The sequence below is a fragment of the Tachyglossus aculeatus genome, chromosome 20 (assembly GCF_015852505.1).
Source record: "Tachyglossus aculeatus isolate mTacAcu1 chromosome 20, mTacAcu1.pri, whole genome shotgun sequence".
Classification (NCBI taxonomy): domain Eukaryota; kingdom Metazoa; phylum Chordata; class Mammalia; order Monotremata; family Tachyglossidae; genus Tachyglossus; species Tachyglossus aculeatus.
This window is the reverse complement of record NC_052085.1, coordinates 14531795-14555220: the sequence shown is the minus strand read 5'-3', so window position 1 is coordinate 14555220 and position 23426 is coordinate 14531795. Positions and strand designations below refer to the sequence as shown.

Here is a 23426-nt window from a genome sequence, read left to right as displayed (position 1 = left end):
AGACGCGCCACTCTGCGTCAGACCCCCTGGACTACGTGTGGTCAGTGAGGAACCGGGAAGTTGTGACTCCGGATGTCACTGGTGCCAATTAATTAAAGGTGGCAGTGGGGCAGAGGAGGGAAGAACCCGTGACTGTCGTTGTTGGGCATTAGTCGGCCACTCCTCCTCGGAACGGAGGTACAGTGAGTAATCGGAAGGGGGGCTGGGGCTACTTTTTTTTGTTGTTTTTTTTTAATTCAGATTGGACCATAATCTAGCAAAGATGAACTCTTCAGCTCAGTTATCGAGTCGTTTGCTAACGCATTTCAGTGCCAGTGCTCTCTCACTGGGCTTGTGGCTTTCAGCTAGACCGACTGGTTTGGGGAGAAGCGCTGTGTAATAATAGTGTGGTGAAGTCATCGTCGTGAGTTCTTTCTCTCTCTCTTCTCATTTGGACGTACTGTAGATCCGAACCTTAATCTAGTGGGGAAACAGTTACCTTATTCGATGTCACTGAAAATAACGGCGGGGCGGGAGGAAAATGGTGCAGAAAATGGAATTGCGGGGGTGGGGGGGGCTCCCAGGGACTACGACTGAACTGCAATTTTTAACATGTATTTGTAACTTAATATTCTGTTTATAAAATACTAATGATCCACACTGTATTTTACTTGCCAATTAAAACAAATGTTTTATTCTTTCTGAAAACGGATTGGTGTCAGTTGGGGACCTGGCGTGGCTGTTTCCACAGCCAGGCCTTGGTGTCAACGTGGCGTAGTAGATAATGATAATGGTGGGATTTGTTGAGTGCTTACAATGTGCCAGGCACTGTACTAAGCGCTGGGGTGGATACAAGCAACTCTGGTCAAACATAGTCCCTGTCCAATGTGGGATTTACAGTCTCGATCCCCATTTTACAGATCCCGGGCATGAGACAGGTGGTCATGGGTTCGAATCCCGGCTCCACCCCTTGTCTGCCGTGTGACCTTAGACGAGTCACTTTGCTTCTGTAGGCCTCAGTTCCCTCCTCTGTAAACCATGAGCTCCACATGGGACAGGGATTGTGTCTGCCCAATTTGCCTGTATCCACCCCAGTGTTTAGTACAGTGCCTGGCACATAGTAAGTGCTTAACAAATACCAGAATTATTATTATTATTCTCTGTCTTGAGCTGTCCCGATTGGACCCCTTTGGGACCCAAGGTGATCCGTCTAGCGGGACGGGGCTGAAACCAGGCAAAGCACAGGTCCAGAGGTGGGGCCGTGCAGGGAATCGGTCTGGGGGCTCTGGGGGAATGGCAGACTGCCATCGTTGTGGGGTCTGACACACGCCCTGCGGCCCCGTGGAAATAGTAATAACTGTGGCATTTGTTAAAAGTTTACTATGTGCCAAGCACTGTTCTAAGCGCTGGGGTAGATGCAAAGTAATCGGGTCAGACAAAGTCCCTGCCCCATATGGGACTCACAGTCTCAATCCCTATTTTCCAGATGAGGAAACTGAGGCACAGAGAAGTGAAGTGACTTGCCCGAGGTCGCACTACAGATAAGTGGCAGAGCGGAGATTAAAACCCAAGTTCTTCTGACTCTGTCTTGTTAAGCTCTTACTGTATACCAAGCATGTACTAAGCACAGTACATAATATAATGTAATAATATAAATATACTTATTATATTATTATATTAATATATATAATATAATAAATCATTGGATCAGACACAGTCCCTGCCCCACATGGGCCTTACAATCTTAATGGGGAGGGAGAGTGCAGTTAATCCCTATTTTTACATATGAGGGGACTTACCCAAGGTCATACAACAGGCACAAGGCAGAGCTGGGATTCAAACCCAATCAGTAGTATTTACTGAGCACTTACCATGTGCAGAGCACCGTACTAAGCGGTTGAGAGAGCACAATATAACAGACACATTCCCTGTCTAAAATGAGCCTACAGTCTAGAGGGGGAGACTGACATTAATACAAATAAATAAATGACAGATATGGACATAAGTGCCGTGGGGCTGGGAAGGGGGGATGAAAGAAGGGAGCAAATCAGTCACAGAAGGGAATGGGAGAGGAGGAAAAGACGGCTTTGGCAGGGAAGGCCTTTTGGAGGAAATGTGGCTTCAAAGTTAGGGGACTAATTGTCAGATGTGAAGAGGGAGGACTTCCCAGGCCTGAGGCAGGATATGGGAGAGAGGGCGGTAGATGAGATGGAAGTACAGTGGGAAGGTGAGCGTTAGAGGAGCGAAGTTTGCGGGAAGGGCTGTGGTCGGAGAGTAGCGACGTGAGATAGGAGTGGGCAGGGTGATGGCGAAGAGTTTCTGTTTGATGCAGAGGTGGATGGGCAACTACCGGAGATTCCTGAGGAGTGGGGAAACGCAGCCTGAACCTTTTTGTCAAAAAACGATCCAGACAGCACAGAGAAGTATGGACCGGAGTGAGGAAAGGCAGGGAGGTCAGCAACCCAGATCCTCTGACTCCCATCAGCTCTTCGGCGGACGGCGATCCGATCGTCTCGGGGAGAACCGAGGCCCGGAAAGGGGAGGCCTGGACCGGCCTCGCTTACCCCATCCCCGTCGGGGTGAGAGCCAAACTTTACTTCGGTCCCCGACTTGCGGTGATGTCACAGGCGCCTCATAGCAACAAGCAGGCCCTCCCTGTCCCCCCTCTGCCAGGGCAAGGACGCCCGAGGGAGGGCTTCGAAACCATGCTTCCGGACTGACGCTCGTTGGCGAGAGAGAGAGAGAGCGAGCCGAGCCATGGAGAAGGAGGCGGCGACGGGCCACAGGCGGCATCGGCCCCCGCCGGGAACCGCCGCCATCCCGGTGGTCTCCGGTCTCCACAGGGTGGTCACGGAAGCCTCCGAGCTGCAGAGGAGCAAGACCGAAGAGGCCTTCCCTCAGAAGAGGGACAGAGCCAGTCCGGCCAAGTCGCTGTTGCAGGAGATCGGTGAGCGGTCTTCCCCTGAGGTCGACGGGGAAGAGGGAGGGGGGAGGCCATGGGGGTCCACCTCTCTTCCCGCCCGCCGCCTCCCAGAGTTCCACGGGGCAGGACAGAGAGCACTGTGGGTAGGAGGGCCGCGGCCTGCCATCATGGAGCTGGTGATGATCGCTGAGGAGAAATGGCTGTTGGGGTGGCTGGAGCTCGGAGGTGGGGAGAGGGGACGGGAAGCCACACAGAGGCCCCCGTGATTCCCAAAGGGAAGCCTAGTGAAAAGAACCCGAGCCTGGGTTCTAATCCCGCCTCCGCCACCCGTCCGCTGGGCGAGTTTGGGCACGTCACTTCACTCTATGTTGCCAACTTGTACTTCCCGAGCGCTTAGCACAGTGCTTTGCACACAGTAAGCGCTCAATAAATACGATTGATTGATTGATTCTCTGGGTCTCGGTGTCCTCATCTCTAAAACGGGGATGAAATACCTGTTCGCCCTCCCCAGTGAGTGTGATGGGGATCAGGGACTGGGTCCGACCTGATTACCTTGTATTCATTCAACTGTACCTGTTGAGCGCTTACTGTGTGCACAACACTGTACTAAGTGCCTGGAAAGTACAACAGGGACAATCCCTGCCCACACCGGGTTCAGAACTGTGCTTTGCACAATGGTAAGTGCTTAAAAATGTAGCGCAAGTATTATTATTGTCATTATCATTTTTATTACTATTATTAGGACAAGGGAAGCCCTTTGGCTACATCACAATGAGTCGCGCATGATGAGGTTTCTTTTGATGGTATTTGTTAAGCGCTTACTATGTGCCCAGCCCTGTTCTAAGCACTGGTGTAAATACGAGCGAAGCAGGTTTGACACGGTCCACGTCCCACATGGGGCTCCTGGTTTTAATCAGGCGGCTTCTGATCTGAAGGACTCTTGTGTCTACCCCAGTGCTGAGCATGGTGCTTAGCCCACCTAAGAGCAATAATAGTAATAATAATAATAATAATAATAGTGGTATTTGTTGAGAACTTACTAAGTGCCAAGCCCTGTACTGAGCACTGGGATAGAGACTAAATAATCGTGCCTGTCTTACGGGGGACTCCCAGTCTAAAAAGGAGGAAGGACCAGTATTGAATCCCCATTTTACCGTTGAGAAAACCAAGGCCCGGAGAAGTGAAGCGACTTGGCCGCGGTCACACACAAGCAGTGGAGGGTGGGGCCGGATTTGGAACCCAGGTTTTCCAACTCCCAGGCCCGGGGCTCTTTCCACTAGACCAGTAGCCTGTAATAATACTAATGATGGCATTTGTTAAGCGCTTACTATATGCCAAGCACTATTCTAAGTGTTAGGGGGAACTACAAGGTAATCAGGTTGTCCCCCGTGGGGCTCACAGTCGTAATCCCCATTTTACAGATGAGGTAGCTGAGGCACAAGGAAGTGAAGCACACAGCTGACAAGCGGCGGAGCCGGAATTAGAACCCATGACCTCTGACTCCCAAGCCCGGGCTCTTTCCACTGAGTCACGCTGCTTCTCTGTAATGAAATTGGTACATGACAGTATAATGGACAACTTTGTGTCCCCAAATCTTCCAGTCCTCAGCATTGGGGAAGATACAAGAGATTAATCAGACACCTGATTAGCTTGTATTCACCCCAGTGCTTAGAGACAAGACAAGAGCTGAGACCGGACCAAATTCAGTTAATAATAATAATAATAATAATAATAATGATAATAATAATGATAATTATGGTAGGTATTAAGCGCTTACTATATGCCAAGCACTATTCTAAGCACTGGGGTGGATACAAGCAGATCAGGTTGGACACAGTCCCCGTCCCACACAGGGCTCACACTCTCAATCCCCATTTTACAGATGAGGTAACTGAATCCCAGCAAAGTGAAGTGACTTGCCCAAGGTCATACAGCGGAGGCGGGATTAGAATCCAGGTTCTCCCGACTCCCAGACTATGCTTTATCCATTGAGCCACACTGCTTCTCATTTGGAGATCGGAGAGACTGATGTCGTAGAAGGAACTCCTCGCTGTCCCAAGGAAGGGATAGAAGTCGTATCCCTGGGGAACTGAGGCACAGAGAAGTGAAGTGATTTGGCCAAGGTCACACAGCAGGGAAGTAGCATGGTTTAGCAGAAAGAGCCCGGGCTCGGGAGCCAGAGGTCGTGGGTTCTAATCCTGTCTCCGTCACTTCATCATCATCATCATCGTATTTATTAAGCGCTGACTGTGTGCAGAGCACTGTACTAAGCACTTGGGAAGTTCAAATTGGCAACATATAGAGACAGTCCCTGCCCAACAGTGGGCTCACAGTCTAAAAGGGGGAGACAGAGAACAAAACCAAACATACTAACAAAATAAAATAGAATAGATATGTACAAGTAAAATAAATAAATAGAGTAATAAATATGTACAAACATATATACAGCTTGTCAGCTGTGTGACTTTGGGCAAGTCACTTCACTTCTCTGTGCCTCAGTTACCTCATCTGTAAAATGGGGATGAAGACTGTGAGCCCCACATTGGACAACCTGATTACCTTGTACTTGAACTTGTACTTCCCAAGCGCTTAGTACAGTGCTCTGCACAAAGTAAGCGCTCAATAAATACAATTGATTGATTGATTATATCTACCCCAGCGCTTAGAACAGTGCTTGGCACATAGTAAGCACTTAAATGCCACCATTATTATTATTATCATCATGTGGTAGAATCAGAATCCAAGTCCTCTGACTCCGTGGCCTTTCCCGTAGGCCGTGCTTTTTGGGTGCTCTTGGAAAACCCTGTAAAGTATGCGTATCTTGATTTAGATGAAGGAGATATTTAGGGACACCGACGCTAACTCATTTCCCTTCTCCCAAGCAGCTGAGGAGTTGGAAAAAGAGCCCAGAGTTGAAGTGGAGGATGCTAGCTGGTAAGCAGTCATCTTGTTTTCAAATTGAGCCGCTAAAAGGATTGGTGACGGTCTCTCGTTGCTGACCATCATCATCATCATCATCAATCGTATTTATTGAGCGCTTCCTATGTGCAGAGCACTGTACTACGCGCTTGGGAAGTACAAGTTGGCAACATACAGAGACAGTCCCTACCCAACAGTGGGCTCACAGTCTAAAAGGGGGAGACAGAGAACAAAACCAAACACACTGACCAGTGGAGTCACAACTGAAAACTAAGAAGCAGCGTGGCCTAGTGGGAAGAGCGCGGGCTTGGGAGGCAGAGGACTTGGGTTCGAATTTTGGCTCCGCCACTCGTCTGCTCTGTGACTTTGCGCAAGTCACTTCACTTCCCTTGCCTGAAAAATGTCGACATTCCAGCTTGTCCTCTCTATTTCACCCAAGCTCAGCCTCACTGGACTCCATCCTCAACTCTTCCCCTCCACCTCACGCACTTCCTCCTGCCTTGGAACTCCCTCAATCCAATCAATCGCTCAATGGTATTTATTGAACCCTTCCAGTGTGCAGAGCACTGTACTAACCGCTCGAGAGACTCCAAAACAACAGAGTTGGTAGACACTTTTTTTATGGTATTTGTTGAGCACTTACTAGGTGCCAGGCACTGTTCTAAGCGCTGAAGTAGATACCAGTTAATCAGGTTGGACACTGTCCCGATCCCACATGAGGCTACTCGTCTTAATCCCCATTTTACAGATGAGGGAGCAGAGGCACAGAGAAATCATCATCATCATCATCATCAATCATATTTATTGAGCGCTTACTATGTGCAGAGCACTGTACTAAGCGCTTGGGAAGTACAAATTGGCAACATATCGAGACAGTCCCTACCCAACATTGGGCTCACAGTCTCAAAGGGGGAAATGAAGTGAAATGAAGAGAAATGACTTGCTCAAGGTCACCCAGCAGATGAGGTGTATGTATGTATACACCTGTATATATGTATATATGTTTGTACATATTTGTTACTCCATTTATTTATTTATTTATTTTGCTTGTCCATATCTATTCTATTTATTTTATTTTGTTAGTATGTTTGGTTTTGTTCTCTGTCTCCCCCTTTTAGACTGTGAGCCCACTGTTGGGTAGGGACTGTCTCTAGATGTTGCCAACTTGGACTTCCCAAGCGCTTAGTACAGTGCTCTGCACACAGTAAGCGCTCAATAAATACGATTGATGATGATGATGATGATGAGGGGCAGAGCCAGGCCAGTGCTCTAGCCACTAGGCTATGCTGCCTCTCATTCCCTCTTTTAGACTGTGAGCCCACTGTTGGGTAGGGACTGTCTCTATATGTTGCCAATTTGTACTTCCCAAGCGCTTAGTACAGTGCTCTGCACACAGTAAGCGCTCAATAAATACGATTGATGATGATGATGATGATGAGGGGCAGAGCCAGGCCAGTGCTCTAGCCAGTAGGCTACGCTGCCTCTCATTCCCTCTTTTAGACTGTGAGTCCACTGTTGGGTAGGGACTGTCTCTAGATGTTGCCAACTTGTACTTCCCAAGCGCTTAGTACAGTGCTCTGCACACAGTAAGCGCTCAATAAATACGATTGATGATGATGATGATGATGAGGGGCAGAGCCAGGCCAGTGCTCTAGCCACTAGGCTACGCTGCCTCTCATTCCCTCTTTTAGACTGTGAGCCCACTGTTGGGTAGGGACTGTCTCTATATGTTGCCAATTTGTACTTCCCAAGCGCTTAGTACAGTGCTCTGCACATAGTAAGCACTCAATAAATACGATTGATGATTCCCTCCCAACAACGAGCGTACAGTCTCTCCCTGATCAAATCCACCTCTCTCCATCTTCAAAGGCCTCCTACGACTGCTTCCTCCAAGAGACCTTCTCTGATTAATTTCTTCTCCCCAGATCACATCTTCACAACTCGTGCGCTCAGTATTTACGCGCTCAAAACCTCTCTTAGGATCTGTACTCATCAATGTACAAACTCTGCTATTTAATTAACATTTATTCATCCACCTGGCTGTGTCTGATTTACAGATACTGTATCTAAGTGGCTTGTGGGCAAAGTTCACATCTAACAATTCTATTGCATTCTCCCAAGTGCTTAGTACAAGGCTCTGCATCAGCTCCCCACAACACTTGTATCTATTTGTACAGATTTATTACTCTATTTATTTTACTTGTACATATTTACTATTCTATTTATTTTGTTAATGCTGTGCATATAGCTATAATTCTATTTGTTCTGACAATTTTGACACCCGTTTACGTGTTTTGTTGTCCGTCTCCCCCTTCTAGACCGTGAGCCCGTTGTTGGGTAGGGACCATCTCTATATGTTGCCAACTTGTACTTCCCAAGCGCTTAGTACAGTGCTCTGCACACAGTAAGCGCTCAGTAAATACGATTGATGATGATGATGATGATGTTGCCAAGCGCTTCCCAAGCACTTAGTATAGTGCTCTGCACACAGTAAACGCTCAATAAATACGACTGAATGAATAAATATAAGTTCTCAATAAATACCATTGATTGATAATAATAATAATAATAATAATAATAATTTTGGTATTTGTTAAGCGCTTGCTATGTGCAAAGCACTGTTCTAAGTGCTGGGGTACATACACGGTGATCAGGTTGTCCCATGTGGGGCTCACAATCTTCATCCCCATTTTACAGATGAGGGAACTGAGGGGCAGAGAAGTTAAGTGACTTGCCCAAAGTCACACAGCTGACAAGCGGCGGAGCCGGGATTTGATTGATATTACTATTATTATTACTACAGTTATTATCCATCTTTCCCTTCTCTTTCTGCTCCTATTAGGAATTTATTCTATCCGGTTGATAATAATAATAATAATAATAATGGCATTTATTAAGTGCTTACTATGTGCAAAGCACCGTTCTAAGCGCTGGGGAGTTTACAAGGTGATCAGATTGTCCCACGCGGGACTCACAGTCTGAATCCCCATTTTCCAGACGAGGTAACTGAGGCATAGAGAAGTGAAGTGACTTGCCCAAAGTCACACAGCTGACAATTGGCAGGGCCGGGATTTGAACCCACGCCCTCCGACTCCAAAGCCCGCGCTCTTTCCACTGAGCCACACTGCTTCTCTACGCTATGCTCCTTGAGGGCAGGAATCCTGTATTTTATGGCTCCATACACAGAGTGCTCAGTACATCAATATATGTTGCCAATATATGTTGCCAACTTGTACTTCCCAAGTGCTTAGTACAGTGCTCTGCACACAGTAAGCGCTCAATAAATACACACTAATGATCGATTGAATCCTTTCATTTAGCCAGGTGAACTTAGAGGATGAAAAGGACAAGGACCCAAGTGCACTAAAAACGGTGGAGAGAAAGGCAGGGGAGAAAGAAGAGGAGGAGGAGGAAGGTGAAAATGAGGAGGAAGAGGAGGAGGGAGATCCAGAGAAAGAAAAGAACAGAAAACATTCCCTTGAAGAAGTGCACGCGGAAGCTGAGGTGAGGAATTTTTTTTTTCCATGTTTTTTACGGCACCGGTTACGCACTTACTATGTGCCACACACTGTTCTGAGCACTGGGGTAGATACAAGATACATGAGAAGCAGCGTGGCTCAGTGGAACTGAGCGCGGCCTGTGGAGTCAGAGGTCATGGGTTCAAATCCCAACTCTGCCAATTGTCAGCTGTGTGACTTTGGGCAGGTCACTTCACTTCTCTGGGCCTCAGTTCCCTCATCTGTAAAATGGGGATTAAAATTATGAGCCCCCCACGGGACAACCTGATCACCTTGTAACCTCCCCAGAGCTTAGAACAGTGCTTTGCACAGAGTAAGCGCTTAATAAAAATACCATTATTATACAAGGTAATCAGGTAGGAGACCGACCATGGCCCGGATGGGGGCTCACAGTCAATCAGTCAATCAATCGTATTTATTGAGCGCTTACTGTGTGCAGAGCACTGGACTAAGCGCTTGGGAAGTACAAGTTGGCAACAGTCAAGAGAAGCAGCGTGGCTCAGTGGAAAGAGCACAGGCTTTGGAGGCAGAGGTCATGGGTTCGAATCCTAACTCCATCCCCTGTCTGCTGTGTGACCTTGGGCAAGTCACTTAACTTCTCTGAGCCTCATCATCATCAATCGTATTTATTGAGCGCTTACTATGTGCAGAGCACTGTACTAAGCGCTTGGGAAGTACAAATTGGCAACATATAGAGACAGTCCCTACCCAACAGTGGGCTCACAGTCCAAAAGCCTGTCTAAAAACCTAAAAGGTCACAGCCTCAGTGACCTCATCTGTCAAATGGGGATTAAGACTGTGAGCCCCCCGTGGGACAACCTGATCACCTTGTATCCCCCCCCCCCCCCAGGGCTTAGCACATGGTAAGTGCTTAATAAATGCCATCATTATTCTTCTCAATCCCCATTTTACAGATGAGGTAACTGCGGCACAGAAAATTGAAGCGACTTGCCCACGTTTCCGCGGCAGATAAGTAGTGGAGTCAGGATTAGAACCCAGGTCCTTCTGACTCTCGGGCCCGGGTTCTAGCCAGTAGGCCACGCTTTGAGAAGGAAATAAGTTATGACCCGGGGAGTTGGGGTTCTGCTGTAGTTTACACCATCTGCCTTTTCCTTCACCCTACAGGAAAGTGACCCCGAGTTGTCCCGGCCAGACGACCTCCTGCTTGAAAAAGATGTAAGTCACCCTGAACCGAATGTCCTAGCGGGGCGGGCTAAAGTCTGACAGCGGCCAGGAACACCACACTCCAAACACAGCTTCAAGCGCTTAGTACAGTGCTCTGCACCCAGTAAGCGCTCAATAAATACGATTGATGATGATGACGAGCTTCCCGTGACATCAGAATCCTTCCACTGACATCACAATCATCATCATCATCAATCGTATTGATGATGAGCACTGTACTAGGCGCTTGGGAAGTACAAGTTGGCAACATATAGAGACAGTCCCTACCCAACAGTGGGCTCACAGTCTAAAAGGGGGAGACAGAGAACAAAACCAAACATACTAACAAAATAAAATAAATAGAATAGCTATGTACAAATAAATAAATAGAGTAAAAAATATGTACAAACATATATACATATATACAATCCTCACCTCTGGGCTTGAGATTGCCTAGGGCAAAGCGTATTTCTGGAAAGGGTGGTTTTGCTGAAAACCTCTATATAGGCCCCGAATCCGCATAGGGCAGTATAATCCTCCGGGTTGACAAAACACTTTTAGTCAGCCGATTGCATTTATTGAGCGCTTACTGTGTGCGGAGCCCTGTACTAAGCAATTGGGAGAGTACACGATAATAATAATTATAGTATTTGTTAAGTGCTTATTATGTGCCGAGCACTTCTAAGCTATGGGGTAGGTAATTAGGTTATCCAACGTGGGGCTCACAGTCTTAATCCCCATTTTACAGATGAGGCAACAGAGGCACAGAGAAATTAAGTGACTTGCCCAAGGTCACAGAGCAGGCAAGCGGCGGAGCTGGGATTAGAACCCACGTCCTCTGACTCTCAAGCCCGTGCTCTTGCCCCTACGCCGTGCTGCTTCCCCGATATAGCATTTATTGAGTGTTTACCATAATAATAATAATGGCATTTATTAAGCGCTTACTATGTCCAAAGCACCGTTCTAAGTGCTGGGGAGGTTACAAGGTGAACAGGTTGTCCCACGTGGGGCTCACAGTCTTAATCGCCATTTTCCAGATGAGGGAACTGAGGCCCAGAGAAGTGAAGTGACTTGCCCAAAGTCACACAGCTGACAAGCGGCGGAGCCAGGATTTGAACCCATGACCTCTGGCTCCGAAGCCCGGGCTCTTTCCACTGAGCCACGCTGCTTCCCAATGTGCAGAGCACTGTGCTGAGCGCTTGGGAAAGCACAGTGCAACAGTAAACGGCGACATTCCCCATCCACAAGGAGCTCTGAACCCCTGGCTGGGAATTGGAACATCCCCCCGTCTGGCCGATTTTCCAGGCCTCAGCCCATCAGCCTGTCTCTAGATGTTGCCAACTTGTACTTCCCAAGAGCTTAGTACAGTGCTCTGCACATAGTAAGCGCTCAATAAATACGATTGATGATGATGATGATCAGCCTGCCATCATCCTGGCGGAGGGTCCCGGGAATTCGGGAAGGTTAACATTTGGACTTTGTTTTAGACTGTGAGCCCACTGTTGGGTAGGGACTGTCTCTATACGTTGCCAACTTGGACTTCCCAAGCGCTTAGTACAGTGCTCTGCACACAGTAAGCGCTCAATAAATACGATTGATGATTTGGGGGAAGGGCAGACCAGAGGTCCACTGGACAGCGGGGGTCAACCAGATAAGCCTTGGTCCAGTCAGGGCCAGAGCAGAAAACAGAGCCCGTTTCTAGCCTGTGAACCCCTTGTGGGGTAGGGATTGTCTCTATTTGTTGCCAAATTGTACTTCCAAGCTCTTAGTACAGTGCTCTGCACACAGTAAGAGCATAATAAATACGATTGAATGAATAATACTCTCTGGTAGCACGCAACAAAGGCCCCTGGGCTCCGCCACTTAGCGGCTGGGTGACTTTGGGCAAGTTACTTCTCTGTGCCTCAGTTACCTCATCTGTAAAATGGCGATGAAGACTGTGAGCCCCACATGAGACAACATGATTACCTTGTATCTACCTCAGTGCTTAGAACAGTGCTTGGCACATAATAAGCGCTTAAATACCATTATTATTATTATTTTAGACCCCTTTTACACTCCCCCCCTTTTAGACTCCCCCCCCTTTTAGACTCCCCTTTTAGACTGTGAGCCCACTGTTGGGTAGGGACCGTCTCTATGGCACGTAATAAGCGCTTAAATACCATTATTATTATTATTTTAGACCCCTTTTAGACTTCCCCCCTTTTAGACTCCCCCCACCTTTTAGACTCCCCCCTTTTAGACTGTGAGCCCACTGTTGGGTAGGGACCGTCTCTATACGTTGCCAACTTGTACTTCCCAAGCGCTCAGTACAGTGCTCTGCACACAGTAAGCGCTCAATAAATACGATTGACTGAATGGATGAATGAACCACTGACATTTCTTTCTTCTTTCCCGCACGGGACAACACTCATTCCTAAACAGGGCAGCTCTTGCCTCCTTCAGAAACGGCACCCTGTGTTTGTGGAGATTGATTTACGAGACCACGTCGAGGAGGTAGGAGTGGATTAGTGGATAGTAGCGCAGTGGCCTGGGGGCCATAATAGGTTCTAATCCCAGCCCCTCCACTCGTCTGCTGGGTGGCCTTGAACAAGTCACTTCACTTCTCTGCGCCTCAGTTACCTCATCTGTAAACTGGGGATGAAGACTGTGAGCCCCACGTGGGACAGGGACCGGGTCCAACCCGGTTTGCTTGTACCCAACCCAGCGCTTAGTATAGTGCCTGGAACATAGTAAGAGCTTAACAAATACCATAATTGGTATTAATTATTATTAATAATTATTATTATTAGATGCTCCCAAATCTGGCCAGCAAGCCAATGACAGCGGGTGAAGTCTGCCTAGGCTCTTTGATGTGGGGTGAGGTCCAGTGCTGGGCCTGCTTGGGTGGGCAGCGGGCACTGGGATGGGGTGGGGAGAATAATAATAATAATGACGGTATTTGTTGAGCGCTTACTGTGTGCCAAGCACTGTTCTAAGCGCTGGACGGGAGAGCGGGTAGAGGACAAGCATGGAGGGGAGGGACAGGAGATGGAGGATGGGCATAAGGGGGCGGGAAATCCACAGGAGGACCGACACCAAGAGGGGAGAGTCGCTGAAAGATGGTCACGAAGGGCATGAACTGGGGCAGGAGAGCCCCTGGAAGATGGGCATCAGCGGTGGGGGAACAAGAAATAATAATAATAATGATGGCATTTGTTAAGCACTTACTATGTGCAAAGCACTGTTCTAAGCGCTGGGGGAGACAATGGGATCAGGTTGTCCCACTTGGGGCTCACAGTCTTAATCCTCATTTTACAGATGAGGTAACTGAGGCTCAGAGAAGTGAAGGGACTTGCCCAAGGTCACACAGCAGACATGTGGCAGAGCCGGGATTCGAACCCATGACCTGTGACTCCAAAGCCCGTGTTCTTTCCACTGAGCCACGCTGCTTCTCAAGAAAGCCACTGGAGGATGGTCATGAGAAGCAGCAGGACTTAACGGAATGAGCCCTGGGAGTCCGAAGGACCTGGGTTCTAATCCCGCTCCGCCTCATGTCTGCTGTGTGACCTCGGGCATTTCCCTTCACTTGAGCGCCCCAGGCCACTCTGTTTCCCATTGTCTCTGGACTGAGCACTTCGTACAGTGCTCACAGTAAGCGCTCAATAATAATAATAATAATGATGATGGCATTTATTAAGCGCTTACTATGTGCAAAGCACTGTTCTAAGCACTGGGGAGGTTACAAGGTGATCAGGTTGTCCCTTGGGGGGGCTCAAAGTCTTAATCCCCATTTTACAGATGAGGTCACTGGGGCCCAGAGAAGTGAAGTGACTTGCCCAAAGTCACACAGCTGACAATTGGCGGAGCCGGGATTTGAACCCCTGACCTCTGACTCCAAAGCCCGGGCTCTTTCCACTGAGCCACGCTGCTTCTCAATAAATATGACTGATTGATTGCATCCCACTACACCCTGTTGAGCAAACACAGCCTGAAGCGTCATCCTGGGGGGTGATAATAATAATTGTGGTATTTATTATGCGCTTACTACGGGCCAGGCACTGTATTAAATGCTGGGGGGGTAAAACAAGCAAATCGGCTTAGACACAGTCCCTGTCCCACGTGGGACTCAGTCGCAATCCCCGTTTTACAGATGAGGTAACTGAGGCCCCGAGAAGTGAAGTACTTTACCCAAGGTCCCAGAGCGGACAAGCAGCAGAGCCAGGATTAGAACCCAGGTCAGAAGGAGCCTATCCAGTAGCCCACGCAACTTCTCTGCTCGTTACTTTTGCCCACCAAATGGGTCCTGGTTCGGACTTTGGGAGGGACAAGGGGCTCCCCCGTCTCTTGGTGTGGGGGTGAAAACAATGTCCGCTGTCCTTTAGAATATCGAAAGAATCTTGGCGGAAGGAGAGACCAACGAGAAGGACGAGGGAGAGGGGTCTGATGAAGATGAGTGAGTAATTACGGTATTTAATGAATTATGGAATTTGTTAAGTGCTTACTTTGTGCTAAGCAGTGGGGTGGATACAATATAGTCAGGTTGGACACACGTGGGGCTCACACCCGTTGTAGGGCACGGCGATCTGAATCTCTGCTGCTGAACATCCAACTGCTTAATACAGTGTGCTGCACACCATAAGTGCTCAATAAATCATCATCATCATCAATCGTATTTATTGAGCGCTTACTATGTGCAGAGCACTGTACTAAGCGCTTGGGAAGTACCAATTGGCAACATATACAGACAGTCCCTACCCAACAGTGGGCTCACAGTCTAAAAGAGTGGGCTTAAACGAATAAATAGGAGGGAAGAGGATTCAATCTCCATTTTAAAATCGACTGATCATATTTGAGTGCTTACCGTGTGAAGGGCTCTGTACTAAGCGCTTGGGAATGAATAAATAGGAGGGAAGAGGATTTAATCTCCACTTTAAAATCGACTGATCATATCTGAGTGCTTACCGCGTGAAGGGCTTGGGAGAGCACGACTGACACATTCCCTGCCCACGGCGCGTTTACAGCCTAGAGGGGGAGGCAGCCATTAGTATAACTAAATAAATTCCGGATAGGGACATCATCATCATCATCAATCGTATTTATTGAGCGCTTACTATGTGCAGAGCACTGTACTAAGCGCTTCGGAAGTACAAATTGGCAACATATAGAGACAGTCCCTACCCAACAGTGGGCTCACAGTCTAAAAGGGGGAGACAGAGACCAAACATACTAACAAAATAAAATAAATAGAATAGATATGTACAAATAAATTAAATAAATAAATAGAGTAAAAAAAAATGTACAAACATATATACATATATACAGGTGCTGTGGGGAAGGGAGGGAGGTAAGATGGGGGGATGGAGAGGGGGACGAGGGGGAGAGGAAGGCAGGGGCTCAGTCTGGGAAGGCCTCCTGGAGGAGGTGAGCTCTCAGCAGGGCCTTGAAGGGAGGAAGAGAGCTAGCTTGGCGGATGGGCAGAGGGTGGGGGTATTGGATTTGAAGGTCCGAGACAGATTTCCCGCTGCCTGTAAATGGGTAAAAAAGGGGCAGAGCTGAGAATGGGATTCCCACAGCCATCTGAATTCCCCTTCCCGAGGGGCCGGCTGGCAGTGAGAATATTCCCTTGACCCCATTTGTCTCTGCTTGGCTTGAGTGCGGCAGGCCCAGGAGCAGCTGGATGTGCTGTTTCCCCGTGTCGGCAAAGAAGAAACCCAAAGACAGAGGCCTGTAGCCAATCCAGAAGGTAACCATCATCATCATCAATCGTATTTATTGAGCGCTTACTGTGTGCAGAGCACTGTACTAAGCGCTTGGGAAGTACAAATTGGCAACATATAGAGGCAGTCCCTACCCAACAGTGGGCTCACAGTCTAAAAGGGGGAGACAGAGAACAAAACCAAGCATACTAACAAAATAAAATAAATAGAATTGCTATGTACAAGTAAAATAAATAAATAAATAAATAAATAAATAAATAGAGTAATAAATATGTACAAACATATATACATATATACAGGTGCTGTGGGGAAGGGAAGGAGGTAAGATGGGGGGGATGGAGAGGGGGACGAGGGGGAGAGGAAGGAAGGGGCTCAGTCTGGGAAGGCCTCCTGGAAGAGGTGAGCTCTCAGCAGGGCCTTGAAGGGAGGAAGAGAGCTAGCTTGGCGGATGGGCAGAGGGAGGGCATTCCCCCGCTAATGATAATAATAATGATATTTGTTATGCCCTTACTATGTGCGACACCATAAATAATAATAATGGCATTTATTAAGCGCTTACTCTGTGCAAAGCACTGTTCTAAGCGCTGGAGAGGTTACAAGGCGATCAGGTTGTCCCACGGGGGGCTCACAGTCTTAATCCCCATTTTACAGATGAGGTCACTGAGGCCTAGAGAAGTGAAGTGACTTGCCCAAAGTCACACAGCTGACAGTTGGCGGAGCCAGGATTAGAACCCATGACCTCTGACTCCAAAGCCCGGGCTCTTTCCACTGAGCCACGCTGCTTCTCCAAAGTCAAGTGATTTGCCCAAGGTCGCACAGCAGACAAGTGGCAGAGCCGGGGATTAGAACCCACATCCGCTGACTCTCAAGCCCCTGCTCTTGCCACTAGCCCATGCTGCTTCTCTAATCATGGCATTTCTTAGGCGCTTACTATGTGCCAGGCACTGTACTAAGCTCTGGGCTGGACACGAGCGCCACTAGCCCATGCTGCTTCTCTAATTATGATATTTCTTAGGGTGCTTACTATGTGCCAGGCACTGTACTAAGCTCTGGGGTGGACACGAGCGCCACTAGCCCATGCTGCTTCTCTAATTATGATATTTCTTAGGGTGCTTACTATGTGCCAGGCACTGTACTAAGCACTGGGCTGGATACGAGCGGATCGGGTTGGACACAGTCCCTGTCCCACGTGGGGCTCACCGTCTCAGTCCCCATTTTCCAGATGAGGGAACTGAGGCCAAGAGAAGTGACTTACCCAGGGCCGCGCCACGGACGAGTGGCGGAGCCGGGATTAGAGAAGCAGCATGGCTCAATGGAAAGAGCCCGGGCTTTGGAGTCAGAGGTCATGGGTTCAAATCCCGGCTCTGCAAATTGCCAGCGGTGTGACTTTGGGCAAGTCGCTTCACTTCTCTGGGCCTCAGTTACCTCATCTGCAAAATGGGGATTAAGACTGTGAGCCCCATGTGGGACAACCTGATCCCCTGGTAACCTCCCCAGCGCCTAGAACAGTGCCTCGCACATAGTAAGCGCTTAATAAATGCTATCATTATTACTATTATTATTAGAATCCAGGACCTTCCGAATTCCAGGCTCGGGCTCTAGCCTCTATTTCATGCCTTTTCCCGTCTAAGGAATGACCAGAGGAGGCAAGAGGGGCCTAGTGGGGGTCCCAGGGGCAGCCAGCGTAGGGTGGGCTGTACTTCCTCTGTCCCCCGCCCCCCAAAAGCTCAACATCTGCCTCTTGCTCCCCCAGAGAGACTCGCCCCCAGGAGCCCAAGACCACCCGGCCAGCGGGCACACGCCCCGACATGGCAGGCGGACCTCCAGTAGAGCTACTCCACACCCCTGTTTTTCCACAAAGAATTAAATTCCAAGGAAACCCGCGGGAATGGGGGATGCGTGTCTCTGTTTGGCCTCACTCATCTGCTACTACAACCCACTTCGCTCCTCAACTGCAACCTGCTCACCGTTCGTCCACCTCGCCACTGACCCCTTGCCCCAGGCCTGCCTCATCATCATCATCAATCGTATTTATTGAGCGCTTACTGTGTGCAGAGCACTGTACTAAGCGCTTGGGAAGTCCAAATGGGCAACATATAGAGACAGTCCCTACCCAACAGTGGGCTCACAGTCTAAAAGGGGGAGACAAAACCAAACATACTAACAAAATAAAATAAATAGAATAGATATGTACAAGTAAAATAAATAAATAGAGTAATTTATAGAGAGTAATAGAGAAATATGTACAAACATATATACATATATACAGGTGCTGTGGGGAAGGGAAGGAGGTAAGATGAGGGGGATGGAGAGGGGGACGAGGGGGAGAGGAAGGAAGGGGCTCATCATCATCGTCATCATCAATCGTATTTATTGAGCGCTTACTGTGTGCAGAGCACTGTACTAAGCGCTTGGGAAGAACAAATTGGCAACATATAGAGACAGTCTCTACCCAACAGTGGGCTCACAGTCTAAAAGGGGGAGACAAAACCAACCGTACTAACAAAATAAAATAGATTTAATAATCATAGTAATAATAATTGTGGCATTTATTAAGCGCTTACTACGTGCTGGGGTAATAATAATAATGATGGCATTTGTTAAGCGCCTACTATGTGCAAAGCACTGTTCTAAGTGCTGGTGGGGATACAAGGTGATCAGGTGGTCCCACGGGGGGCTCACAGTCAATCCCCATTTTACAGATGCACAGAGAAGTGACTTGCCCAAAGTCACACAGCTGACAATTGGCGGAGCCGGGATTCGAACCCATGACCCCTGACTCCAAAGCCCGGGCTCTTTCCACTGAGCCACGCTGAGATAACTGGGTTGGACATGGTCCCTGTCCTACATGGGATTCACAGTTTAAGGAGGCGGGGGACGGATGTTTCAGCTCCATTTTACAGGTGAAGAAACCAAGGCACAGAGAAGTGAAGTGACCAAGGCCGGGTCACACAGCGGGCAGTGACTGAACCAGGATGAGAGCCCAGTTCCTCTGACTCCCAGCCCTGTGTTTTTCCCAGCAGGCATCTCAATGCTGTGATGTCACGTTACACCAGCAACACGGTATAACCTAATCAATCAATCAATCAATCGTATTTATTGAGCGCTTACTGTGTGCAGAGCACTGTACTAAGCGCTTGGGAAGTACAAGTTGGCAACATAGAGAGACAGTCCCTACCCAACAGTGGGCTCACCGTCTAAATGACATCACAGTCTAATGACATCACACACGCCATTCTCCCCTAGAAAGCGGACTTCATCATCATCATCATCAATCGTATTTATTGAGCGCTTACTGTGTGCAGAGCACTGTACTAAGCGCTTGGGAAGTACAAACTGGCAACATATAGAGACAATAGCTACCCAACAGTGGGCTCACAGTCTAAAAGGGGGAGACAAAACCAAACATACTAACAAAATAAAATAAATAGCACACTAGCTTTTCTCCCGGGGGCGAGGGAGTCGTCCTTACTTTCCCATTTTCTCTACGCCTTTGTCCCCCCCGACCAGAGCAGCGTGACGTTTAGCTCAGCACCTGAGCCCCCCGCCTCAGTCATTCAGCGTGGCTCAGTGGAAAGAGCACAGGCTTTGGAGTCAGAGGTCATGGGTTCCAATGCCGGCTCCGCCACTTGTCAGCTGGGTGACTTTGGGCAACTTCTCTGGGCCTCAGTTACCTCATCTGTAAAACGGGGGTTAAGACTGTGAGCAGGAACAACCTGATCACCTCTGAATGGGGAAACAGAGAAGCATCACGGCGTAGTGGCTAGAGCCCGGGCCTGAGAATCAGAAGGTCATGGGTTCTAATCCCGGCTCCACTACTTGTCTGCTGGGTGACCTTAGGCAGGTCACTTTGCTTCTCTGGGCCTCACTTACCTCATCTGTAAAATGGGGATTAAGACTGTGAGCCCCCCGTGGGACAACCTGATCACCTTGTAACAGTGCTTTGCACATAGTAAGCACTTAATAAATGCCATTATTATTATTATTATTATTATTCATTCAATCGTATTTATTGAGCGCTTACTGCGTGCAGAGCACGTGGGAGAGCACGATATAATAATAAACAGGCACATTTCCTACTCACAACGAGTTTACAGCCAGAGCCCTGCTGGGTTATGTATGAGTAAGAGAAGCAAGAGTGAGTGAGTGTGTATTTCACGCATGGAATATCTATTTCAATTGCCTTTCAAATAAAACAAGGACAGAAGGGGAATGCTAAATCCCTGCCTCTCTCCTCTTCAGGAACCTTCCCCCACAATTCCTCAGTCAGTAGTGACCCCTGTGGGTCCTCCTGCCTTATTTCGGGTTTTTCAGAACTCTTACGTTCTTCTTCCCCTTTCTTTTTCTTTTTTTATGGCATTTGTAAAGCACTTACTATGTGCCAAGCCCTGCCCCAAGCGCTGGGGTAGATTCATTCAATTCGTATTTATGGAGCACTTACTGTGTGCACAGCACTGTCCTAAGCGCTTGGGAAGTACAAGTTGGCCACATATAGAGACAGTCCCTACCCAACAACAGGCTCATGGTCTAGAATAATAATCATAATAATGGCATTTATTAATCAATCAATCGTATTTATTGAGTGCTTACTGTGTGCAGAGCACTGTACTAAGTGCTTGGGAAGTACAAGTTGGCAACATATAGAGACAGTCCCTACCCAACAGTGGGCTCACAGTCTAAAAGGGGGAGACGGAGAACAAAACCAAACATACTAACAAAATAAAATAGAATAGGTATGTACAAGTAAAATAAATAGAGTAATAAATATGTACAAACATATATACTTATATACAGGTGCTGTGGGGAAGGGAAGGAGGTAAGATGGGGGGATGGAGAGGGGGAGCTTACTATGTGCAAAGCTCCCTTCAAAGCCCTACTGAGAGCTCACCTCCTCCAGGAGGCCTTCCCAGACTGAGCCCCTGCCTTACCTCCTTCCCCTCCCTACAGCACCTGTATATATGTTTGTACGTATTTATTACTCTATTTTATTTGTACATATTCTATTTATTTTATTTTGTTAATATGTTTTGTTTTGTTGTCTGTCTCCCCCTTTTAGACTGTGAGCCCACTGTTGGGTAGGGACTGTCTCTATATGTTGCCAATTTGTACTTCCCAAGCGCTTAGTACAGTGCTCTGCACATAGTAAGCGCTCAATAAATATGATTGATTGATTGATTGATTCTGATACCCTGGCCGGTGCTCTAGCCATCAGGCGGACAGGCGGATGGGATCAGGGGTAGAGCAGGTGGTAGAGAAGCAACATGGCATAGCGGAGAGAGCACAGTCATGGCTCCTAATCGTGGCTCCATGTTTGCTGTTTGACCTTCAGCAAGTCACTTCACTTCTCTGGGTCTCAAATTCCCTCCTCTGGAAAATAGGGATTGGGACTGTGTGTCCCTCATGGGAATAAATGCCATCATTATTATTATAGGGACTGTGTCCAACCTGATGTGCTTGCTTATATCCACCTCAGCGCTTACTACAGTGCCTGGCATGTAGCAAGTGCCAAACAAATACCACTATTACTATTATCATTACTGGGTGGACTTGGGCAAGACTGGGCCCACCTTTTCTTTTGCTCCTCCTCCCCTCCCCATCGCCCCGACTCCCTCCCTCTGCTCTATCCCCCTCCCCACCGCACTTGTGTATATATGTACATATTTATTATTCTATTTCTTTTATTAATGATGTGTATATTTCTCTAATTCTATTTATATTGAGGCTATTGATGCCTGTCCACTTGTCTTGTTTTGTAGCCTGTCTCCCCCCTTCTAGGCTGTGAGCCCGTTGTTGGGTAGGGATTGTCTCCGTTGCCGAATTGTACTTTCCAAGCGCTTAGTACAGTGCTCTGCACACAGCGAGTGCTCAATAAATACGATTGAATGAATGAGTGAATGAAGCCACTTCACTTTTCTGGGCCTCAGTTCCCTCATCTGGAAAATGGGGAGGGAGGCTGTGAGCCCCATGTGGGGCAAGGACTGCATCCAATCTGTTTTGCTTGCATCCACCCCAGCACTTAGTCCAGCACCTTAGTAAGCGCTAAACAAATCCCATTATTATTATTATTATCGTTATTACACATGCTTCGTTGGGTCCTTGAGTCTTTTCGAAGTAGCAGAATGAAAGGTGTGTGAGTTTGGGGCGCTTTGGAACCAGAATTTATTTGGTTTGCTCTTCTCTGACCCATTTTATCTTACGACCACAGCTTTTATTAATGATCCGCCTGGACCAAACGGGGACCTGAGACCGCAACTATTCGCTTATTCCGGGGACGGAGCCCAGCAGCTGCATCTGGAAAAACAAATCCCTCTGCCGGCCTTCTCCCAGAGAGCCGACCGCTCTACCAAAACGCTCCTGGCCAAAAGTCAGAAGCACGCATCTGGCAAGATGAACTATGATAGAAACAAGTTGTTGCCTCGGAGCCAGGGAGAACTGGAATCTGGAGAGCCAAGAAAATCCAAATAAAGCACTTTCAGGATGAGCTCCCCCAAGCTCTCACTTGAATAGTAATATTAATGGTATTTGTTAAGCGCTTACTACGTGCCAGGCCGGGGTAGATACAAGCAAATCGGGTTGGACACGGTCCCTGTCCCACATGGGGCTCACAGTCTTAATCCCCATTTTACAGATGAGGGAACTGAGGCCCAGGGAAGTGAAGTGGCTTGCCCAGACAAGGCAGACGAATGGCGGAGCCAGGATTAGAACCCATGACTGACTCCCAGAGCTATGCTGAATCCACTAGGCCAGGCTGCTTCTTGAATCCTCATTTTATAAATGAGGCAGAAGGCAGTTAAATGACCTGCCCAAGGTCACCCAGCAGACAGGTGGCAGGGCTGGGATCAGAGCCCAGGGCCTCTGACTCACAATGTTGTGCTTTTTTCCACTACAGCACGCTGCTTCTCACAAGACAGTTTGAGCCCCCTGTCCAAATCACACACAATCACAAATGCTGCCATACATCACACAGTCCTCCCACCCATACACAGATGGTTCGGTAAAAATTGATGTCTGCGGAGCACTGTACTAAGCGCTTGGCAAAGTACCCTGTAACAGAGTTGCTAGACAGGGTCCGTGCCCCCAACGAGCTCCCACTCTAATGGGGAAACAGACATAAAAATATTTATGAGTAGTGGAAGCAGAATAAATCGTCAAAAGTACACTCGTTGGCACCCAGAGCGGGGCAAATAACAGATGCAGTGGCAGGGAAGCAGCTTGCCTGCTGTA

The 23426-nt window shown here is 48.1% G+C and overlaps 1 protein-coding gene across 1 annotated transcript; it reads left to right on the top strand.

The window, feature by feature from the left end:
- The first annotated feature begins 2636 nt into the window (after window positions 1-2636).
- On the top strand, window positions 2637-22667 carry C20H13orf46 (chromosome 20 C13orf46 homolog). The gene is made up of 9 exons (XM_038761648.1): window positions 2637-2926; window positions 5788-5836; window positions 9142-9325; window positions 10465-10515; window positions 12928-12999; window positions 14868-14938; window positions 16139-16228; window positions 17956-18170; window positions 22408-22667. The coding sequence occupies exons 1-9, from the start codon at window positions 2737-2739 to the stop codon at window positions 22665-22667; spliced, it is 1182 nt and encodes a 393-aa protein (XP_038617576.1). The 5' UTR covers window positions 2637-2736.
- The last annotated feature ends 759 nt before the right edge of the window (window positions 22668-23426 follow it).